The sequence below is a fragment of the Apus apus genome, chromosome 1 (assembly GCF_020740795.1).
Source record: "Apus apus isolate bApuApu2 chromosome 1, bApuApu2.pri.cur, whole genome shotgun sequence".
Taxonomy (NCBI): Eukaryota; Metazoa; Chordata; class Aves; order Apodiformes; family Apodidae; genus Apus; species Apus apus.
Genome location: NC_067282.1, coordinates 189931249 through 189949767, shown reverse-complemented (window position 1 = coordinate 189949767; position 18519 = coordinate 189931249). Strand labels below are relative to the sequence as shown.

General features: G+C 41.4%; 1 protein-coding gene across 1 annotated transcript in view; it reads right to left on the bottom strand.

Annotated features, from left to right (window-relative positions):
• The window catches only part of CELSR1 (cadherin EGF LAG seven-pass G-type receptor 1), a 170274-nt gene that overhangs the window by 13896 nt on the left and 137859 nt on the right, over positions 1 to 18519 (bottom strand). The window contains exons 18-25 of the mRNA XM_051642700.1: positions 18099 to 18308; positions 15320 to 15503; positions 12832 to 12975; positions 11458 to 11659; positions 10958 to 11125; positions 8427 to 8553; positions 7824 to 8024; positions 3584 to 3758 (exon numbers count right to left, since the gene is read on the bottom strand). Coding sequence (XP_051498660.1) covers positions 3584 to 3758; positions 7824 to 8024; positions 8427 to 8553; positions 10958 to 11125; positions 11458 to 11659; positions 12832 to 12975; positions 15320 to 15503; positions 18099 to 18308 — 1411 coding nt within the window. The remainder of the gene's footprint in view (positions 1 to 3583; positions 3759 to 7823; positions 8025 to 8426; positions 8554 to 10957; positions 11126 to 11457; positions 11660 to 12831; positions 12976 to 15319; positions 15504 to 18098; positions 18309 to 18519) is intronic.

Sequence of the window (18519 nt, the reverse complement as noted above, 5' to 3'; positions counted from 1 at the left end):
GACCATAAAATATTTTATACACATGTAATTCTACAGACCTAGCCTTTTTTGCAGGACTTGATTTCCCCATTAGTGGGACTTAAAACTACATTTTGACCAAACATTTGGCTCTAAAAGTAACTGGCAGAAAGTAACATATTTTCACTCTCAAAATCCCACCCTAAATTTCTCCATTAAACAAATGAGGTGAATTGCAGTCTTCAGGTATGTGGTTCAAATTTTACCACAGTTAACAATATGTGAAATAACACTTTATCCAAAGGCAGAATTAAGCCAATCCAATGTAACATAAAAGAATCATTCTGGAACATCAATTCAATGCTGCAGGCTGGGCATCCTGAGCAGACTAAGCCTGTGGGCTGCATGACAGCTCACTAATGCTGGCAGAAACTGGGGCTGGTTCTACAGCTAAGCCGAATGTCCTGAGGGGACCACCACTGGGTCAGGAGGTCCTACCCAAGGGTCACATTTTGAACCCTCTGAGCTCCTGTGGGCTCAGCAATTGCATGTGACTCTGGTGACTGTAACCAGCAGGTCAAAGGAGGTGATTCTCTTGCTCTACTCCGCTCTGGTGAGAACCCATTTGGACTACTGTGCTCAGCACAAGAAGGACATGGAGCTGTTGGAGCAAGTCCTGAGGAGGGCCATGAAGATGATGAGAGGGCTGGAGCACCTCTTCTATGAAGACAGGCTGAGAGAGTTGGGGCTGTTCAGCCTGGAGAAGAGAAGACTCTGGGAAGACCTTACAGCAGCCTGACGGAAAGCTGGGGAGTGACTTTTTACAAGGGCATGTAGCGACAGGACAAAGGGTAGTGGCTCTAAACTGCAAGAGGGTAGATTTAGGTTAGACATTAGGAAGACATTCTTCACTATAAGGGTGGTGAGACACTGGCACAAGTTGCCCAGGAAGTTGTGAATGCCCCATCCCTGGAAGTGTTCAAGGCCAGATTGGATGGGGCCTCGAGCAACCTGGTCTAGTGGGAGGTGTCCCTGCCCATGCAGGGGGTTGGATCTAGGTGATCTTTAAGGTCCCTTCCAACCCAAACCATTCTATGATTCTAAGACTGCGTCAGCCTCACCTCCCTCCTGACTCATCACCTTGCTTAGTATTCACAGATTTAAAAAGATTTAAGAAGTGCCATTTTCTGGGGAATACTGCTTTTAGGGCTATGTAAGAACTTGTTTTAACATGAACACTGCACTCTCCATGGCAAAGCAGATACAGCACACAAATGGCAACTGGTTCGTGCGTTGCCACAAAGGCATGCAGAACTGGAGGGTCTTGCTGGGTGCCAAATCCAGCCCTTTTCTCCTGAGGCAAGGAAGTAATGAAATGCCTCTCCTATATGGATCAAACTACTTTTTAAAAGGAGAATGCTTAAAGAAATTAAAAATATTCCACTAGTGTTCCCCATGGAGGAATATTTTAGATGTGTACTCTTTTATGGCTGTAAGCCTTCTCCCAGCTTCCATCCTCCTTTTATTCACAGCTTTCCTATGCTGTGATTAAATGTGTTTCTTCCCTGCTGGAATATTCTCTGTGTATACATTTTGCTAAGTCTCCTTCCCTCTAAAGGTCAAAGTTCCCTTCAGCTAGTAGTCTGGTCCCATCACAGATCCCTTAGGACCACTGTGTCCCAGCTTGAAATGAATGCCTGTTTGAGCATGGAAAATAGAAAAAATAAACAAACAAAACAGAGCAAAGTCACTGCTACTGTAGGTTCATTTTTTTCTTTTCAGGATAACTATGATAAAGGTGAAATGGGATAGATACTTATCTTTCAAATGAAACAAAAAATTGCTTTGGATGTCCATGACTAAAATCCCTTCCCATATACAGACTTACCCACTGTTAGGAAACATACACAATCCTCTCATAAAGCAATTTAAAAGAAATTGCATTTAAGATCACATTATGAATTTGGAACCTTTTTACTCTTTAGATATTAAAATTTAAAATGTATAAAAGAAGCTTATTTAAAATATGTACAGTAACAAAGTTTTCTGGGGGCAAGAAATCCCACATTGTGCTATTTCTGATGAAATAATTTTCTCTTCAAATGATTTCTAAACCTAGAAGGGAAACTAAAGGCTTAATTTTCTTTATCCTTTGTTTCACAAAATCCTGACTTGCTCAGTAACAGGCATCTGACTTTTCATTTAAATGAACTGCAAATTTGGTAGATTCCAAGCTTAAATTACAGGAGACAACCTGGAACTGTAGCTTCTAATTTTTTTAAGTGCAAAATAGTTCCATATCACAGAGAACAATATCTAAGTAGAAAAATGCAAAAATGCTGGACTTGTATTATTTAGATTGTATAATAATACTGTTGAGAAGGTCTGAATTAACTTAAATACCTAGGTTTGAAATGTTTTAGAAGTTCAAGTAGGATTTCTATTTAAAATGTCAGAAGGTATGTTTAGAGTGGCAGGGCCTTCTGGGCTGTACCTTCCACCATGTTCTGAATAAACTGATGGAAGGAGAAATTACTTATGCATCAGGTGATATGGAAAAAACTTACCAGCTCTCCAGAATGAAAGCTAACCTGTACTAGCCCACATTATGCTTCTGTATTACAGTTTCTCAAGTCACATAGAAAAAAACCCCATAAATTTCCAAAATTCTAACTTGTTCCACAGTATTTTTCCAAGTGTATATGAGTGAGAGCTATTTGTTGATCTGAGAGACATCTAAACCTCTGCCGTTGCTGACAGTGTGTTGCTATCTGTAAAAATAAAAGCAATTGGACCAAAGTTAACTGTCTCCTATGATCTGATTTCCCATATGGCAACAGATAACATGCTGAAATAGTTGAACCAAAAAACCCTGCTCCAACTGTTCCGTGAAGCACAGTTCCCAAGGAGCTGTCTGCCTGAATTAATGCAGCACCGGGTAGCACTGGAAATGTCTGACTGCAAAAACAGGCATGGTGAGGGTGGAGATGGATGTGCTCCTGTGGATCAACACGGAATAGTTGAAAAGATTACTGCCTACAGCTCTTTATTACTTTTCCTCAACTGGAAGTTACTGCCTTTGTATCTGAAATGAAATAAAAGGGTGCTTGAAATTCATTTGTATGCCAAGTAAAACAGAACTGCTGAACTTCAGGGAGCATCTTCTGCTGGTTGAGGCAATGGGAACATCCAGTGAAGGGCAGCAATGCCCTGTGGGCAGCTGAAGCCACTGCAGTTACCTCCTTGGAGACTGAGAGTCCCTATCCTGAGGTATCAGCACAAGGAGGGAAAATTTCTGAAGGCAAAGTTTTAAAAATAAAAATATTGTTCTTCCCAAGCAATGTTATCAAGTTCTGTTTTAATCTAGGTGCAATTATGTTCAAGCTATTATAAAACCCTCAATATCACTTCAACTGGGGCAACAGACATTTGTACAGAGATCTGCTGAATTCAGGCTGACTTCTGCTAGACATGATTTGGTATTGCCCTTGTTCAGAAAAACACTGAAGTGACTCCAGTAGTTGAGCACACCCAGAGCTGTCTCGGATGAGTTAACTTCCCTGAACCTGGCCAGTGAAGAAGAAAGGGAAGGGTGATAAAGCTGTTTTGGGGTGGTTGAGCATACCTGTTATGATGGCAGGAATGCCCCAGCCAACGACGTAGTAGAACCGCATGTGCCCGAAGTTGATGTTCCTCACTTCAGTCAGCATCCGGTAGATGTGGAGCTGCTCCACGAACATCCACGCAAAGGTGCTCATGTAGAAATAATGCAGGAGGATGGCAATCACAGTACACACAAACTGCAGAAAGGGAAAGGGCAAGGAAATTAGAGCTGCTCTTCTGAATCACGGCCTGGCACGTCACCTGCTCCCCTGTGCAGCTAAAGGCAAGTTTTTCAGTTTCAGAAAACCTGTTCGTATTGTGAAAGCTTCTTCATAGTATTTTTTTAATTATGTGGCCTATTCTGAGTCTTGATAGCTTTTCCTATCAATCCAACATGCTTTTGGTCACTGCCCTTGCTCTCCATGTTCTGTGGTTAATTCCTCTGTGCATACTTGCTGCACAGGTGAGGGTTTTGGCTTTTTGGACTGAACTCTTTCTTCTCACAAGAGGGGCAGGGCTGGCAGAACTCCTGACCTTCTCCTGGTGCAGAGCAGGAGGTGGGGATGCTGCCATGCAGACTGCAGACCTTTTGCCCTGCATCGTGTGTGAGTCTCGCCTGCATGATGTCACTACACTGAATTCAGCCACAGTATGTTTCACTGCATCAGCTAAACTGGCCTCCTTTGCAAAGCCAACAAATTGCTCCTGAGAATGGATACCTTCAGCTCTGCCCTACCTGGCTTGAGCAGGGGGGTTAAGCCCCTTCGAGTCCACTGCAGAAAACACTCCAGCCCCCAGGCTGTAGGATATTCTGGATCCAGAAATGCTCAGCTCTGCTCTGCCCTCCACTTGAGGCTGTGCTGCTTGCCGTCAAGCACTTCAGTCATGAGGACAAGCAGAAAGCAGGCTAGTGCTGGCCAGGTAGTTAATGCCTTTGACTAGGAACAAGGGCATCTGGAGCTTCCAGTCCCAGTTCTGGATTTGTTTTTTATCCTATGTCAGCAGTACAAGGTGGACCACTCAGCTCTGTTGGGCTGAGAGCAGCAAAAATGAAGGGCCTGCTGAAACCAAAGAGACTGAGTCCTTACCGTGACTAGGAGAAACAGCTACAGTGTAAAAACTGGCAGCTGAAGTCATCTTTGTGACCAAATGGCCACCTTGAAATCTCTCACCTTTACTACCTATTCTGAAATATCTACTAGCTAGCTTTCCCTCACAGCTTAATGGTTTGGTGGGTGAAAACAGGAATGACCACCAGCATCCGACACTGAATTGAAATCTCCCAATTAACCTTCTCCTTTCAGAAGCAAAGCAGAAGATTTTGCCAAGGATCTGCTGATAAGCTTGAATTAAGAGCACTTTGTGTAACCATTCAGTTTTTGTTTCAAAAGGTTTTACATTGTGTTTTGGATCCTTTTGTTCCTGTGCAGCACTTACCCTGCTTTCAGATTCTGGCATGGCTTTTTTGTGCTTTTTCATGGCATAATGCTCAGAAACGCAAGTTTTCCTGTTTAACTTTGCTGAGTGAAAGAATGATACAAAGACCGCCAGCTTTCTGGATTCACTTACTGCATCAGCTTTATTACAACACCAAGTGTTATTGAAAAAGTAGCTCACCAAATAAAAGACCTTTCTTCCCTCTATGTAAGTAGGCCTTTTTTTGTTCCTAATGGCACATGCATATGAGTGCTGCCCTGAACATTACCTTTTTCAGGTAAGAAAAAAGAAAGAAAATAAATCACTTTCTATCAATAGTGCAGGGAAAGATTAAAACCTCACCCAAAAATGTGACTGTTAATTTACAGAACCCATAAAAACCAGGCTGGGTGCCAAGCAGCACAGCATTATTTGTGCTCCAGCATTCTTTCCCTCTTTATGTTCATCAGTGCATGACTCGTTCGACAACTCTCATTCCATACAGACAGATGAATAATTGTCTCAAGCAGACATGGCTTACAGCCCTCCTAACTTCTTAAACTGACTAGGTAGGCTGAAAGAAATGGCTTTCTGCCTTATGAAATATATTCTCTAACTTAAAGATCTTTGTAAGTGGGTTAAAAGTCTGGAGTGTTTCACTGAGTCCTGGTAAGAGAACAGCCACATGATCACACCATAAGCCCCATAACTGGAAAATGAGATCAAGCAAGAGAGAACAATCTCACCAAGTACAATCATTAGTATTTGTGGTATTGCTGTAATGAACTGTTTTACTACTCTAGTAAACCTCTTAATATTAGTCTAATAAACCTATCCTTGGTGCTTCATGATACTATGAGAGAAATCTGAAAATGAGGAGCCATTGTTTGCAGTATAATTTTTTTGTAAGATCCTGCAGGGGTGTGGGCATGGCCCCCTGCTCCTCAGTTTCATGTTAGAGAACTGGAGTATAAACTCCCCACTAGTGGAAGGCAGTGGAAAATTATTGGTGTGCTCAAGAAGGCATGGGAAAGGTCAAGTTCCTGGAGTGCTGTGGATCAACTGGCAAGGTGAGTTTATTTGGGTGAAGTTATTTTAATATGCAAACTTGTACATTATGAAACAAAGGCAACACGGGTCATACACGATGTGAGACTGCTTCCCAGAGGGCAGGTCACTGAGGAAGACCTCACCATAACAGCAGATAACTGGAGTTCTTTGTGTAAGGGGATACTGGAATATGGGACTGGAAGTGACAATACCAACTGGAAAGCTTTGTCCAGTTCAGCATTCATGATTTTTCAAAAGATAAAGTGAGGGACGACAGCCAAGAAAAAAAGCAATAGAATAACCTGAATCTTAAAAATTGAAGAATTTAAGAAGCTTAAATTTGTTTAATTTTCCAAAAGAAATACTATTGAACAGAGGCTTCCTGAGAAGATAATTTTTATAGGAGAGGTCTCTCAAATTTACACAGAAAAGTTCTTGACAGTACTCAGTTACTACAAGTTCAAATTAGACAAAATCTGACAGCATGTTTAACTGGGATGAGACACTATGACACCTGACAGTAACAGAGGTAAGGGACTCTGCCTTCACACCAAGTCTCTAGGCCAAGGTCAGATACTTTCTAGAATGCATGTTATAGCTCAAATGGATATCAGAATCCAGGGTGATACTTCAGGCTTAAGTGAGGCTACATGGTCAGGCACAATGGTCTTGTTACCGTAATGGTGATGACACCCACTGAATGTAGGCATTTTGTCCCATTTCTGCTGCTTGGACAATGTGGAATCAGTGTGGTAATTGTTTTTGTGGTGTGTGTTTTTATCTCAAGATTGTAATTATCTTTCAAAATTTAGAGTGAAACATGCAGAGTAAAGGATTTCTAGAATACACATTTTCTTTATAGTGTTCAGATAATCCCTACACTAACATTTTGAACATTCTTCATATCTGCTAAAGATATAATGTTTATTGAATGTCACCCCCATTTGTCTACTGTCTGGTAAAGGTGACTGAAGCTTTGCAGTGCTGGAACCCTTGCCTCCTTGTCTCCTACCTACCTGCACAGTAGCCATGACATTTGAGATAGGTGCTCGTAAGAATTAGCAGCAATACCACAAATACTGTTGCACAGTTAAGATAGCACTGAGGTCCTAGGTACAGGACGTGCACACTTCACGTGTGGCAGATACCTCATATTCAGTCCATTCAGAGCTTGCATTTCTTGACAGGCATGATGCTGGAGGTGCCTGCACTAAGCTTTGGCAACAGATCTGATGGGTTGAAGCCAACAATCACTGTGGCTGGAAGGTGAAAAGAAAAGTGACAGGTTTTCTACTGATTCTTGGACTTGTAAGCTGTCCCATGCCTGGCAAGTGGCTTCTACAGAATGGCCATGGTGGGTATGAAACATGTGTATCAGCACCTGCACTGCAGCACACTGCTGACAGCCTAGCAGTCAACACCAGGAGCCATTTGGCCTTGTGAGGTTCCTGCTGCAGGAGACACTGGAGAGCCTCCTACTAAACAGACAAAGCAAGAGAGAAAACATACTGATGGAAAGGAAGGAATCAGTATTCAGGGTTCAGTTCCTGGGATAAGCCTTCAACAGGGCTGCTGTCATATATTCTCTGAAAATAAGATATAGTCCTATCTCCTGGCACTGTTATTGATCACATAAAACACACAAGAATATATGAAAAGTCTGATGTTTTTCAAATGACTGTTGAGGCCAAGCAGAAGTAAAAAAGAAGAGAAGGGAGGAGGTAAAAGTTGCAATATGAACCCCCTAATTTAAAGCTTGACAACAACTTTAGCAACAAGCACAGAGTAACTCTTACTGGGTTTTCAGTCTGGTTGATTCCAATAAGAAAGACGAGCTCAGAGAAGAAAAGGGCAGCCACCAGGTTTTTGTGGATACTGTGCAAGTTGGAACGTAGCGTGCGGATCAGGACCAGCAGTATGAAGGTGATCAGCAAAGCCACCAGCGAGATGGACACGGTTGTGTACGTGACGATCTTCAGAGGAAGAACCTCCCCATTCTGTAGAAAGACAGATTGACAGGACCTCTGGTAAGGTTTACCTTCCTTTTCCTCCAATCAAATCTACTACTTAGAATATCAATGTTTTCATTACTTACTGAGCCAACACACAGATTTGCATTAGAACCAACAGGAGTGGATGATGTCACCTCTTAAGTCACTCAACATGTTGAGTGTATATGGAGTGCACCTAGAAGGTGCACTGACCAAGCAAGAAGCTCCTTACAGCAGACCCAATAGAGGGTTGTCAGGCACAGGGCAATGCACCCCTGACACACTGCAACATGGGACCACTCTGCTCACAATGCTCAAGCATTGTGAAGCTCAAGCTCAAGCTCAAGCTCTGAATCAAAGCCTTTGAAAACCAAAGCCCTTAAAAATCATGAGCCTCACAGTACCTACCTCTCGTTTAGAAATGTCCATCAGGACAGCAAAGCTGGTGATATGGTTGCACTGGCAAGCAATATGGCTCTGGTTTCTGGAAAACAGCTCACAACCTCTGGAGGACCAGGCACCTGTCCCACCGATCCTGTGGGGAAAAAGGGCATTTCTGAGAGCTGTCCTCTGATCTCCCTTCACCTCCCACTGCTATTGCTCTCCAGGGCAGCTCTTGCTCTGCAACCAGAGAGGACTGTAAGTACCCAGGCAGAAATACTTACAGCTGTTACCTGCCTGAAAGAGTATCATTAACTTAAAAATCCTTCAGATGAAATAGTTTCTGATATGACAGATGGCTTTGCTGGCCTAATTTTGTAATTTTATAACAATCTGGTTTTGAGTTTTTTAAAAAAATAAATTAAAAAAAATAGTAATTCATTTGGGTCAGTGACCACAAAAGCAATGTGGGGAAGTGACTGCACAGAGCTAACTGGTCATAACAGAGGCATGGTTTTGAGTAAGTTCTATTTCCATAGATCTAGACACTGCTTGTGGAGCTCTTATGTGAAATACGCTTGAGCAATAATGTAATTTCCTTGCACTTGTGCACTTTTCCATTCACTTCTGAAAAGTGCACAAGAAAAGGTTAAAACAGTAAATATTGTTTCATATCAGGAGATCTCCTGTATTATCATTGGGGAGGAACTGCTCCCTTAAATGTTCTTCCCTGTGCAGCCTTGGTTAACTCCAGTGACTTCAGAAATTATTTTATATCAATAGTAACTATTATTTTCTGAAGTTAATGAGCAATAAAAATAGCCTTGTATTTAATGAAAGAGTTTTTAATTAGATATGACAGGGCATCTTTTTCATTCAGCAATAAAATATTTGTTAAACAATTTTAATACCACTTTCTTTTGAAGTACTCACTTTTTACAAACTCTTCCACTACATGAAGTTTAAAAGCTGTTTTTCAGCTGTGGCTGTAGGAAGATGTAATGCAGACAAAAACGAAGTTGCCAGCAAATAGCTAATAGATGAATCACTTCAGAGCTAATGAGTTATTCAAGCCCATACAATGTTTAAAAATGTATGAAAAAGGACTTGCCATTCCCTCATAATTGGCAGAATCATCTGTACATACAAGCAAATACACTATTTTACATGCAGGCAAATGGAGTCACTTATTATTGCAAATGTAAGAGATTTCTGTTGCCTCTTCAATCCTTTCAGTGATACAATCTCCTGGAGCTTTTGACTAGGAGGCAGACATTTCCTAGGTTAGTGTGCTCTTTTACTTCCAGCATGGGATATTGCCTTTTAATGGATTTTTCCATAGGTTTACTAAAGTTTTGGGGTTATTAGTAACAAGTAAGAGGTACTCCTCTTAGCCTGGGCAGACAATATCATCCTCTCACTATACTCCTGGTTTTACGGTTGAAAATTGCATTATATATGTAATAGTTACAATACCGTGAAATCATGACACACTGAGCATGTAGTTACCTCTCAAAACATTTTCTTTTGTTTTATCCACATTTCTCCAACAGGACTGTGCTGTTTCTACATTGCCATAAACCAATGTTTTATTGCCAAAACAGTTATAAGCACACAGGGTTCTTAACATTTCTCATATTTTCAAGAAAAATACCTTTAACTTGACAAAAGACCTAAATGAGCCATTTTCAGAGTATGTCATCTTTTCCCTCACACTTCTTTCCTACAGCATCAAATCTTTCTCCTTATATTCTGCTTCTGCTCTTCCCAGCAACTGGAAGAGGTCTAAGATCCCAAAGAAGGCATTTCCTCTCCCTCCAATTTTTCATTAAAACAAATTAAAGCAAATCCACAATAGCTGATGGAATGAAAGGTAAGTTGCTTCTTATTAGTGCAACTGTCTTTGCATTGATTTTAATTAAAAAATGTGAGATTCAAAAATCTATAATCTTTAGTCATATAACTTTACCCACAAAACTTCAGTCCTCCTTTTAAGCCAACAAGAAGACTCAGTTTCATAATTTTTTGCACTGGCCCTGGCTGAGGCATCAAGGATGGGTGCCTGCTTGCCATGTAGTCTCTCCATAGTCATTGCAATTAACGGGAGAAGATTCAGCCCATGTAAGAACCAAATCATCTCCTGGAGAGGCACTCCCCAAAAAGGGGCATGGGGCAATGAGAGTCTTGACTTAGGGGCCTCAGATGAGCCGTGAATTCAGGCACTGGAGTCAGACTATGCCTGTCCAGATATACATCTGTGGGGAAAAAAGCACGAGCAAATACAAGGAAACTGTGAGATTTATTATTGCTGGGTGAAAATGAGCCCTGCAGAGACACGATGGCACTGTTAGAAATCACATAGCCAATGCTTTGTTTGAGGAGTCATAATGACTATTTTCATTATTTTCAGGTTGGTGGGATATGACTACATGGCTCTATTCCACCAGTTGAATTAACCAAGCAAAAATGGTTTTGCTCCAGAATTATCTTCCTGGTCATAACTTCTCTGCTACTGAGACAGTTGCCATGCACAGCCCTAAAGCAAGCAGGAGACATACGTGATGGAGTGATTCCAGAAGACACAGACAGGCTTTGTTCTCTCCTCTGTTTCCAGCATGGCATACTCCACTATGATGGGCTTATCCACCAGGTTGGGAGGAAGCTCCCCATCGCTGTGAATGGCTGTGCTCACTACAGGTGTGTTAATAATAGGGCGATTTGGCAATCTGCAAAGGAGAAAAATTGCACAGTGATGCAAACATTAACATGCAAAGCACTGATTTGGCAGGTTCTGCCAGTAAAAGATTTCCAGTTGCTTCTACTGAGAAGGGAAAGTAGATCCACCATCAGCCTTCCACACAGCTGTTTCCAAAAGCTGCTGGCACTACTGATGTGGTTATTGTCCCAGTGTGCCAGAGGAGGACAAGAGGCAGTACTGTGGTGACAACTGCAGCAAAGATGACACTTGGCCAGTATAAAAGCAGCTCTGTCTCCACTGCACACTCAGAGCAAGTGGAAGAAGGGAACTGCACAATTCAGAAAGAGGTCTGAAGTTCACCTCAGGCTCCTTCGGTCGGGATCATAGTTTTCAGGCAGGAGGTGTCCCAGGGACCGGTATATAATGACCATGGCCACAGTATGATGTGTTGAGTCCTCTGGGTGTCGCTTCCTTCTCTTTGCAAAAGCACTCTCGGGGGTCAGAGCATCACTGCTCACTTTAGAGGACAATTTTTGATTTGAAGGCTTCATTGTAGGCACTGCTATGGAATGAACACAAGTATTAAATTCTTGCCACACTACGGTGGAGCTACCATTTGAACTGTTAATTTTGCTTTTCAAAGATACAGAAATGTTGCTGTTATAACTGTAGGCTTGTAATACTAATGTTATATTTGATATTTTAAATAAAATTTTAGCACATTTCATAGTTATGCAGCTGATAATCAAATAACCATTGAACCATGGGTAACCACTTAGTCTAGCTAGAAAATAAGTACTTTCTAAGCTACAAGCTATATCCCTAAGTATATAAATACTTCATGCATGATTTTAGGAGAACACTAAAACAATATGTATGCTATTAAATTCCATGTACCTTTATATATAGCAAAGCTAGTGTTATGAATACAACAATTGGTCACATGGGATTTCTCCCTGCTAATTCTATCATATAATAAGATTTCAGTTTTGGCAGTATCTCTTAAAATTCACATTCCCTTTTTTCTTACAGAAGAGATACAAGTCATACAAACAGACGCCCAGTTTCTCCATTAGCTTATTAATGACTCTGTGCTATTTTCACAAGTGTTACTATTTCCCCATTTAGAGGATATTCAGCCATGGTATGTGTATAATGACTGCATTTTGGGTTGCCCTATCTCTCTTCTCTTCCCCAAGGTAACCCATAGTTCCTCTCAACAATATTGGTGTACTTCAGAGACACTGGGAAGCAGGTTCTTCTCCAAGTATTCTTTCTCATCATCCATCTCCCTGTGCAGCTCAAGACTTTTTATTTGCTGTTTAGTGCTGGTAACACCATTCTGCTCCCAGATTTGGATTCTCCATCTCTCACACTGCCTCCCTCCATCTCTGAGGGACTGGGGGAAGGTGGCTGTGGGGCTGCAGGCTCCAGGCAGCTATCCCATCCTATCCTGGTGGGAACCAAGGCAGTGCAGTTCTCTCGCGTTGACGGGGGCCACAAGTGAGACCTGACAGACAGGTACAGCCAGTTATGCAGCCCCCAATGCTCCTGTCACTGCCGGCAGGCAAAATTCCTCAGAAGTATGCACAGCTGCTCCATCCCTAAATAATGCTGGCTTGTGTAGATGGTAGCCCTGCTCTCACCCTAGTACCACTCCGACTTGTGAGGGTTAATCAAGCTCCTTGGGAGCTGGTCAAAATTGCCCTCTGAACGGCAGCAGAAGGGTTTTACCTTTCCTGTCTGAAGGTCTGAACAAAGTATCAGGGAAGACAACAGATGACTCCAGATCTTTAGGATAATCTTCTTTAATCTCATGAAATCGTGGTATTCTAGCTCCCGTGAAATTGGACTTGTCAAAGATGTCAACAGCAATAACTGGGGAAAAAAGTTTCCCATAAAATTAACTTCCAATGTTTTCAAATATGATATTGCAACAAAATGAAACATGATTGAAAGGTTAAAATATCTGCACCACACAGGGATGACACTTAAACCTTAAAAATCCAAATTCAAATTTAATTTCTCTTGATACCTTAAACAACAGCTTAAAGCTTACATGTCAGCATTATGTTACATTTACCAAATTATGAGTTTATTTTGCAGTGGAAAGGAATTCACAAGACAGTATCTCATACTAGGAAATCACTACTGCAAATATTGGAAATATGGAGGTGGCATGTTCTAATTCCAGACTTGCTTCTTGTAGGGAAGGCATAATATGCTGCTTCACAAATACAGTTCTTCAACATCTGTTAAATTGCAAAGCCAGCTAAGCAGAGAAAATAATCTGGATTTTACCTGGGACTACTCCTTAGTCCTCCAGCTTTCCTTCCTCTACACTAGCGGTTCCTCTCTGGCTCACCTCATCAGCTCTGCCTGTTGTCTAACTGCCAAAATACTTAAAAACAGCTGAGTTGGCTTGAACTTTCCCATTTGAGAGAAGTAATTGAGTGCCAATTTACATGCTCTAATAAAAGGAAGAAGTTGGAAGTCCTGGGGGTAACCCTACACCAAAAGCTGTGATCCACTGCAAGTTTCTATATGAAGAAATAATCAGGTTAAGATCTGCAAATTCTCATGCCTTTCCTAGTCTCTAAATAACTCCCAGATGAGCCATTAGGAAACCCCATTAACACTATGTTCACCTGGAAAACCTGTTCAAAAGAAATCAGACCCCTTTCAGGCCAGAGTTGCCTCATCCCTCCCGAGCTCGTGTCTTCTTACTGAGGAAGGGCTGGCTAAAAAAAAAATCAGGATATACAACCTGTAAGAAATTCTGGTTTTTGTTTTCATCTCAGTTCAATTTGGTTAAAATACTGAGCATAACTTTTTCTGAGTGTGAAGATAAAAATATTTTGATTCTGATGGTCCTGAATCAAAATGAAATAACTTTGGTTTTGTTTTATTAAGCAGAAACAAAAGCATTTCAGTTTGGCTTAGTTCAACAGTAATCCTTTCCCCCTGGAGTTGATGCAGAACTTTGTAGTTTGTAGCTTGACTGTCTCATGCCATTGCTTTTATATGCCTGGGGACATGAAGCACTCTCAGGACAAAGTTTGTAGGCAAAGGTGAATTCACTCTTATACCAAGGGGTGTAGCTGGGAAAATAAGACAAGCTTTTTGGCACATGAGCCCTTCTTCAGGTCTGAAATGAAAAGCAGCAGCTTGAAAAGCTAAACACAAGTTAAGGCTGATAGCAATTTACACCACCTCTGAAAGAAAAAAACAGATTCTGAGGAGTAAGGAATTTGAAGAGAAGATAATTTTCTGGATAGGTTCAGGCTAGGCAGGCATGTGAAAATCAGAGGTACATGATCAGAAGCAGGGATTTTTTTTTGTATTGCAGTAATTCTTCAGGTGGTGGTGATATGATTCTTTCAAAAACATGACGTACATGATAGAACCATAGAATCACAGGGTTTGGAAGGGACCTCTGAAGATCAAGTCCAACCCTATTGCTGCAGCAGGAACACCTAAGGCAGATCACACAGGAACACATTCAGACAGGTCTTGAGAGTCTCCAGAGAAGAAGACTCCACAACCTCTCTGGGCAGCCTGTTCCAGTGCTCTGTAACCCTCACAGTAAAGAAGTTTTTCCTCATGTTGAGGTGGAACTACCTGTGTTGTAACTTGGTGCCATTTCCCCATGTCCTATCACAGAGCATCACTGAAAAGAGACTGGCCCATTCTTGACATCCTCCCTTCAGATATTTATAGACATTAATAAGATCTCCTCTCAGTCTTCTTTTCTCAAGACTAAACAGCCCCAGGTTTCTCAGCCTTTCCTTGTATGACAGATGTTCCAGTCCCTTAATCATCCTTGTAGCCCTCCGTTGGGCTCTTTCCAGCATATCCCTGTCCCTCTTGAACTGGGGAGCCCAAAACTGAGCTATTATGTTCAACTATACTAGGTGGTCTCAAAAGGCACTACCTTTACTTACAAACTTTGTCCTTCCTACCATCTGTACACTGCTGTAGCTGCAGCAAGATGCCAGAGGGCAGTGGTATGGCCCAGAGGGAAAACAGATCAGATATCTCCCAAGGGGCATCCATGGCAACTAAGAGATAGGGATCGAGGCTCAAGCCACTTGAAATTTATGATCTAGTATGCAAGTATGTGGTTTCTCAGGGGCACTACTAAACCAAATAGCTAGCTTTTCTACCCAGCACATTTTTAAAGCTCTAATAATAAATGGATGTTTTCAACACAGATACTCACTCATGTTAGTGGCAACAATGACAAAGGGTCTCATGTAGGTTTTCTTCATGTTCTGGGCCATGTTGTTGAAATATTCCTCATAGTGCCTGAGCAGGTGTGCGGTTCCACCCTCCGTTCGCTGAATTTGCTCCCAGTGCTCCTTATTGCTGGGGTCCAGTAGAGCACTACCCACTTGGATAATATTCTGAGAACCAAAGTACAAGACTAAATTATGAAGTGAACACAGCGCTGGGTTTCAAGTGAGAAACTGCAAATGATTGGCATTACTGCCCCAGGTGAGTGTGTATCAAGTATTTTAATGCAGGCATGTTCTGCTGCAGCTGTATGAAAACCTGCAGCCCAGTGTCTGAGGTTTTTTTGTTACATAAAACAAATCCTTTCAAACTTTTTATGAGCAAAGTAAGCCAAAAGTGGAGGCTGTAAGAGAACAGCCTACTTCCTTTCCTCTTTATGACAGGAAAACTAGCAAGAAAATGCAGAAGGAAAACTTAGCCATATTTTCTTTGTCTCAGAGATGAAACAAGAAAAGCAGAGTGCTTGGCATGTGCTCTGAAGAATTCCCCCAGAGAGAGCAAAATAATGTGGTATGTTAAAAATCAAAAGAAAGCCATAGATAGCAATATTGCTTTTTCTTTTATTTTAATTTTTTAAAAAACTTTATTGATTCCTGGATTACTAGAACAAGGTATGAATGACAAGAATGAATATTAACTTGCATATGTAAACTTGAAAGCACATAAGAAAATGTCAACCGTGTTGTTCTCCACTCGTTTTTATGTTGGTTACAAATTGTGTTAAAAAGGACATTCTAGCTGAGGACCTGCCCCTTCTGCCCTTTCTTACAAGAATATGCAAAGGGACCTTCAGACTGAAGGGTGGAAGATGCCAGAAGAGATTATTTAAATGGCTTAAATGGGAAAGGTGCAAGGAAATTTTTAATCTTGGTGTACATATGAACTACAGGGTTGTGTCAAAACCTAATTACTAAGCTAAATTTTGTGTAAGTGACAGTAGGAAGTAATAACCTCAAGCTCTAAAACAGCCAAGACAAATACACAGATGGAGAAGATGGTATATTCTCTAAGTATATTGTTTGAGGTTGCCAGCGTGTATCTGAGACTGAAGAGGCTGCCAGGATGACTACCTTTATCTAGGGTGTGTAGCACTACTCAGCTCCCCAGGAACGCAGGAGACATATGTTGTACTTGGTACCAGGCCTCCTCAGTGTTTGTGAATATTATTTATAGTTTTTTATTACCTATTTTTCAGGCTTCTACCTGCAACTATATAAAAAAATAACATTCCTTCTCCCTTTGTGCTTCTTGAGCCAAGGATGTTACCTCCTTCTCATGAGCCTTACTGATTAGTTTTCAAACTCCTGACCTATTCTAAAAATATTTAGGGAGTTCTTGAAAACATCATCTCTATGAGTTTTTGTGCCAAGCACAGATAATAAAAAATTAAAGCAGGAATTACTAAACCATTTTTTTCCTTATTGTTCTTATTTTTACTTAACAAAACATGCTAAAAAATGAAGTTCCTTCTCAAGATCTTAATGGAGGAATTCCTTCACTCCAGAGCCTGCAGGTAGAAGTTTGTAAGCACAGCGAGTCTCTCAAAATGCATCTACAATGTTAAATGTTTCAGAAGCTCTCCTGTCTCTCTTGATTGTAAAGCCCAAGACAATGAGGAACTTTCTCAGGCACATTTCCTCCTGCTCTGAACCCCTCAGAGACATCCTCTCCTGGTGCAGCCTGGCCTTCCACAGGGTTTACAAGTTCACCCCAAAGTCTGCCTGATCTGGCTGGTCCTCCTGGAGTAGTGTGAGCAGTGAGCTGGGTGTAGCACACCTTCAAGTGGAGACAGGCTGCCTTTGACCAGCACAGAAGCCAGCCTTGGCCCATGGAGGGTTGTTCCAGCATCCCTATGCTACTGCTCAAGCTCTAAGCTCTGCTAGCAAAAGTAGAGCAGGATGTTTTAGCTTGGACTCTGTGCTGTGCCATGGTCAGGATCTTGGAAATAGTACTGGCAAGCATGGACAGGAGTAGTCTGTAGCACACAGGGCAATGAGAAGAACTCTATGAGTCTTACATGGGTCATCCAACCTTTACATTTTCAGACCAAAGAAAATCCTCAACTTCTTCCACATCTCACATTTTTCCACCACAGCTATGTGCTTCCTCCAGACAGGGAGGGTGCTAGTACTTGTTCTCTAGATCTGGTCAAGTCTTTGGTAATAACTGGGCCTTTCATGAACGCTCTGACTAGCAGAAGGCCACTGGCATGCATTGTAGTATGTGTCTGTATCACTTAAATAGCAGTACAGTATGAAGTGTCTTTCAATGTTTCAACTCATTAATAATAATGATTCAAGTGTTTCCAAACTGGGTTCTCAGAAACCTTCAGAGTCAGTAACCGGCTCAGAGTTAGCTCTCTGCACATTTAAATGGAAAAGATCATGAGTCAGATTTTCCAACAGAATTCAATATGGTACACAAACATATTTTATCCAGGAATAATATACCAGATTGATTATTTTTTCATTTGGGAAATTTTGCTTTTGGTTGTTACTATGCTGATATTTATTACGTGCATGTATATACACAAGCATAACCAACTTCCTCTTCTAAACTGAGAAGACTGACTCATTTGTGAAACAGATTAAGCAGTGACATGATATTTGTTCCACCTTGGTCAAGGACAAATTTAATTATCCATTGCTGCAAAAATTCTAAGGGGAACCATAAAGGCTCAGCACAGTATGCAGTATCTCTCTTACTTCATTGAATTCCACATCCCTCGTGGCTGCCAAGTCGAACCCTTGCTGCTGGCTCTCATATTGGAGGACCCGGATCATCATCTGGTAAGCTGTCCTCACATCGTTGCCATACAAGCTCTGTGTGTACTTGGTGGCATTCTGCAGCACCCTCACGATCCGTATGGTTTTGTCTCCATCCAACCTGGTCTCATTGTGGTGTAACTTCTCATTCTGAATCAGAAAGAAGCAGAAAGCAAAAACCCAAGGAGTTGTTTTGCATTGTTTTGTTTTTTTGTCATTCTACTTACAAAGACAATAATGATTTAAAGATTTTTCTGTACAGAGGAACTGTTTGGATCAAAATGGTATTTTTCTTGAGAAAGGACAATTCAATGGAAAATACAACTGAGAGCCAGAAAAGCACAATGGTCCTGATGGGAAG